Raw genomic sequence first — 5669 nt, forward strand, 5'->3', positions numbered from 1 at the left:
GAAGTGAGTCTCCCCCCCCCCCCCCAACCAGTGTATGGGGGGTGGCGACTCCTGCAGCTGGCCGCAAACAAAATTTCATCAGGCAGGTTGAGTACGCAGTAACTTGAGCTTGAGGGGGGTGTCTCGGTCTCGGTCGATGCTCCATCCGTTGGCGAAGTCTTCCCGGATCGCAGAGGAATCAGCTGGCCGAACATGGGTGTGGTGGACCCAGGTTGCAATGCCGTCCACTTTGAGGGCGGTGGGTGTCTTCAGCACTATGATGTATGGTCCTTTCCAACGTGGTTCAAGCGTCTCCTGGTGGTGTCTTTTGACAAAGACCCAGTCTCCCGGCCGGTACTGGTGGGGCATCGGGATGGGGCCAGCCTCATAGATGGCCTGTAGGAGTGGCCAAATGTCCTCATGCGCCCTCTGGAGCCTTCTTAAAGAAAAAGATATTTATTGGTTTTCAAATTCAGTTAGCAGTTCTGCCTTAACATTGGGAATGATAGGCGGGGGCCTACCAAACATTATTTCATAGGGAGTGAAGCCTAGGGTATAGGGTAAGTTCCTTACCCGGTAAAGAGCATAGGGAAGGAGAGCCACCCAGTCACCGCCAGTCTCCATGGTTAATTTAGAAAGGGTCTCTTTTAATGTTCTATTCATTCTTTCTACCTGTCCTGAGCTCTGGGGTCTATACGCACAATGTAATTTCCAATTTGACCCTATGGCCTTGGCTACTGCCTGTGTTACCTGTGAGATGAAAGCCGGGCCGTTGTCCGATCTTATCACAGCTGGGAAACCGTACCTGGGTAGAATGTCCTCCAGTAGCTTCTTAGCAACCATCTGGGCTGTTTCATGCTTAGTTGGGTATGCTTCTACCCATCCAGAAAAGGTATCTACAAAAACTAGAAGGTATTTATAGCCATACTTTCCCGGCCTTACCTCAGTGAAGTCAATCTCCCAGTGTACCCCAGGCTTTGTTCCTCTGAGCCGGGTTCCTTTTCCACTTGACCCAGCCCTTGCATTTGTAAGCTGGCAAGTTTTACAGGCTGATACAATTTGATCTATTCTGGCGTCCAGTTGGTGAATTTTGATCTTAGCATGCCGGACCAAATCCTTTAATTTCCGGGACCCTAGGTGCGTCGATTGGTGTATGTGTTTCAACATTGGGATCCCAAGCTGGTCTGGTAGCAGGAGCTTCCCGTCTGGAGCATACCACCAGCCCCTGACTTCCTTGTTTGTGGGGTGGCTTTTCATTCGCCCTAATTCTTCCTGGGAGTATTCGGGCTGATCCGGCAGAACTGGGTTCCCTGGGTCTGGCAATTGCAGGGCCAGTGCAGGGACTGCAGTGAGGGCTACTTCTTTGGCCACCTGATCAGCCTTCTGATTGCCCCTGGCTACAGGATTGTTGGCTTTCTGGTGTCCTGGGCAGTGGATGATGGCTAACTTGGCTGGGAGCCATAAGGCAGCTAGCAAGTCGAGTATTTCTTGTTTATTTTTTATAGTGTTTCCTTCTGCAGTCAACGACCCCCTCTCCTGATAGATTGCCTCATGGATGTGAGCTGTGGCAAACGCATAGCGGCTATCTGTAAAGACATTGAGTTGTTTCCCAGCCCCTAGTGTCAATGCCTTTGTCAGAGTGATGAGTTCTGCCCGCTGGGCTGACATTCCAGACGGCAGAGCCTCTGCCCATAAAGTGTCAGTCTCAGTTACTACAACTGCGCCCGCGTACCTGTGCCCATTTCTCATGAAGCTGCTTCCATCGGTGAACCATGTGGCCTCTGCATCTGAGAGGGGCTGGTCCGTCAGGTCCTTCTGGAGTCCATGCACCTGTTCCAAGATCTCGGCGCAATCATGTAGTGGGGCATCTAGGTCGGGGTCAGGCAGGAGAGTTGCGGGGTTGAGGGCTGCACTGGGGCGAAACCACACTCTGGGAGGATTTAGGAGGAGGCACTGGTAGTGAGTCATGCGTGCATTACTCATCCATCTATCAGGTGGCTGTTTTAAAACTCCCTCAACCGCATGGGGGTTGTAATCCAAATTTCTTGCCCTAGAGTTAGCTTGTCAGCATCCTTCACTAGGAGTGCTGTTGCCGCAATAATCCTCAAGCATGGTGGCCAGCCGGCAGCAACTGGGTCTAGTTTCTTAGACAAGTAAGCTACTGGACGGCTCCAGGGGCCCAAGGCTTGAGTTAAAACCCCCTTCGCTACCCCTTTGCGCTCATCTACAAAGAGGTGAAAGGGCTTTGTAATGTCTGGCAGTCCCAGAGCCAGGGCGTGTAAGAGGGCCTTTTCCAACTGATTAAAGGCAGCCTCCTCTTTCTCTGTCCATTCAAATGTCTTCCCCTCTCTGGTAGCTTCGTACAGGGGCCTGGCAATCTCAGCAAAACCCAGAATCCAGAGACGGCAGTAGCCGGCCGACCCTAAGAATTCTCTCACTTCTCTTCGAGAGGTGGGTGTGGGGATCTTTAGGACAGTTTCTTTTCTGGCATCTGACAACCGCCGCTGTCCGCCCTCCAAGATGTACCCCAGATAACTTACCCTATCTCTGCATATCTGGGCCTTCTTCGCGGATGCCTGATACCCCAAGGCCCCCAGGGTGACCAGCAAATCTTGGGTTCCTTGTTCACAGTCCTCGGCCGTGTCGGCAGCAATCAGGATGTCATCTACGTACTGTAGGAGGGTGAGGCCAGGGTGCTCCCTTCTATACTCACCCAGGTCTTCGTGTAGTGCCTCATTAAAGATGGTGGGCGAATTCTTGAACCCCTGAGGCAGTCGTGTCCAGGTGAGTGGTCCGCTGTAGCCCTCCTCTCAAAGGCAAACAAGGTTGGCTCCTGGGTGCTAGCGGCAGACTGAAGAAGGCGTTCTTTAAATCTAATACAGTATACCAGATTCTGGTGGGCACCAGGGAGCTCAAGAGAGTGTACGGATTGGGGACAGTTGCGTGTATGTCCATGACTCTTTTATTTACTTCCCGGAGGTCTTGCACCGGTCGGTAATCATTTGTGTGAGGCTTCTTGACCGGCAGTAGGGGGGTGTTCCAGGCAGATTGGCAGGGAACCAGCACCCCTAGACTCCGCAGTCTCTGGATGTGTAGCTGAATTCCCTCCCGGGCCTCCTGAGACATGGGGTACTGTTTGATCCTTACCGGACCTTCTCCTGGCTTTAGCTCCACTAGGACTGGGGTCCTGTGAGCAGCTAGTCCTACCCCTCCTGTCTCTGCCCAGGCTGTGGGGAATTCTCGTAGCCATCTATCCATATTATCCCTCCTTGGGAGTGCCTCCTGGTGGAGGCGGTACTCATCCTCAGGCGGTACTAGCCTCAGAGTCAGAACGTGGATGGGGTGGCCCTCGCCATCAGTGACCTGAGGCCCCCCTTGTCTGAAAGTTATCTGAGCTCCAATCTTGGTTAGTAAGTCCCGTCCTAACAGAGGGTAGGGGCATTCTGATATTACCATGAAGGAGTGGGTTACCAGGCCCATCCCTAAATCCACTGTTCTTCGGGTAGTCCATGAATACTGGTTCATACCAGTTGCCCCTTGCACCCAGGACTTTTTGCTAGTTAGTTTTCCTTGTGGAGTGCAGAGGACCGAATGCTGCACTCCGGGGTCAACAAGGAAGTCCACAGGGGTCCCCTCCACTCTAAGAGTTACCCTGGGCTCGGGGAGGGGGTCCGAACCCTGACTCCCCTAATCACTTAGTTCATCAAGCCCCAAGATCTTTACTCGGTCTGTCTTGTTCCCCTTTCCACTGCCTCTCTTAGGACATTCTTGAGCCCAATGACCTATCTTCTTGCAGTATGCACATTGGTCCTTCTGCAGTTTCCACTTCCCTTCCCCGGAGGTCTCCTTACCCTTCTTTCGATCGTTTGCAAGCTGTCAGAGGCGGAGGTCCCGTTTCTCAGGGGAGTCCATAGTGGCAGCCCACAGGATCCTAGCCAGGTCTCGGGTCTGCCTGCGAGCCTGTTTATCTTCAGGGGGCTCCCGGTTATTGTACACCTTTTCAGCCACCACCAACAAGTCCTGCAGACTCTTCTCTCCCAGTCTAGCTATTCTTTGCAATTTTCTCCTAATATCTGCAGCAGACTGGTTTACAAAGGCTACAATAACAGCTGCCTTACTCTCAGGAGCCTCTGGATCCATGGGGGTATAGGTGCGGAATGCCTCCATGATCCGCTCTAAAAAGGCTGCTGGAGATTCATCTTTCTCCTGCTGTGCGCTCCCTACCTTAGCCAGATTAGTTGGCTTTCTGGCAGCCGCCCGGAGACCCCCCATTAGAGCCTGGCGGTAGACCCGGAGCCTCTCCTTACCTTCTGCTGTGTTGAAATCCCATTCAGGCCTAGTCAGAGGAAAAGAGGTATCTATCTGAGCCTGGTTGGTGGTAGGATTCCCATCCACGCCTGGAACCAGCTTCCGGGCCTCATTAAGGATCCTCTCCATCTCCTCGGTGGTGAACAGGACCTGCAAGAGCTGCTGGCAGTCGTCCCAGGTTGGCTGATGGGTAAAAATGATAGAATCCAACAGATTAATAAGTCCCGCTGGCTTCTCAGAAAACTCAGGATTTTGAGTTTTCCAATTATAAAGGTCGCTAGTGGCGAAAGGCCAGTAGTGATGGGGCTGATCACCCCTCTCATCTGGGGGACCAGTGGCTCGAAGGGGTAAAGTCTTAACAGTGGAGTCTGCGATGAAGGCGGATTGTTCCCTCTAGGCTCTTTGTCTGGTATGCAGCGGGCTTCCAGCTCCTGCTCTCCCCGTGGCATCTGCTTCCCTCAATGGGGGAGGGTCAGGTTCCTCCTCCGGCACCCTAGGCAACTGATATGGGGGAGGAAAAATTAATTCTTCTTCAGTTCCCCCCTGCAAGACAGAGTAGTGGGGAGCTGATGACAGGGGGATTTTCTTCTCTGTCCTCTCCATTCCCTGTAAGGCAAAAATAGGTTCTGGCTCCGAGGGGCGCAGAGCCACAAAGTGTTTAAGCCAAAAGGGTGGGTTCTCCACAAGGTCCTGCCACATTATAATGTATGGGAGCTGATCGGGGTAACCTGTCTTGGGATGAGAGACGACACTCCGAACCCGGCGAATGGTAGGGAGATCGAATGTTCCCTCTGGTGGCCATCCGACATTGAAAGCTGGCCACTCACTTGAACAAGTCTGCCATTCGTCCTTCCAGACCTCCATACGAAAATCATTAGCTCTTGCCTCTACTTCCTGAAAATGATTAATCACAGTGCTTAAAGGAATAATCTGAGTCTGTCCCATAACATTCATACAGTGAGTCCATAAAATAACACATAAAATTACAACAGCCCCCAGGAGAAGAACTCCACACATCAACATTTTCAGTATTATAACAATTCAATACATTCAGTTAAGTTTTTATAGCAAATTTACAAACAAGAGCAAACTGAAACCTTTCCCTATACAAACATACAAACAAACAAAGAACACAGGAACAGACGGGGAGCGGGGGGGGGCCCAAGAACAGCCTTCCAACTTCGTGGAAGCGGCGCCTAAAACTAAACGACGGCCTCAAGCATACTACCTCGTCCTGAGAGGGAATTCTATGTCCCTCCTAAAGGAGGATCAAAAAGTCTTTTGATCTCTCCGGCCCGTGGTCTTCAATAGCGCGTCCGCTAGACCTCTCCGGCACTTCCCACAGGGATCCCTTCACACACTTTTACCGCAGCCAGACAGGC

The 5669-nt window shown here is 52.0% G+C and overlaps 1 protein-coding gene across 1 annotated transcript; it reads right to left on the reverse strand.

Moving 5' to 3' along the window:
- Positions 1 to 435: 435 nt before the first annotated feature.
- LOC123652624 lies at positions 436 to 5241 on the reverse strand. The gene is given in 4 exon segments (XM_045583805.1): positions 436 to 2009; positions 2012 to 2787; positions 2789 to 4655; positions 5115 to 5241. Coding segments are annotated over 4 exon segments (4344 nt in total).
- Between the last annotated feature and the right edge of the window lie 428 nt (positions 5242 to 5669).

This window comes from Pipistrellus kuhlii, unplaced genomic scaffold (assembly GCF_014108245.1).
Source record: "Pipistrellus kuhlii isolate mPipKuh1 unplaced genomic scaffold, mPipKuh1.p scaffold_m20_p_2, whole genome shotgun sequence".
In the NCBI taxonomy this organism is placed as follows: Eukaryota; Metazoa; Chordata; class Mammalia; order Chiroptera; family Vespertilionidae; genus Pipistrellus; species Pipistrellus kuhlii.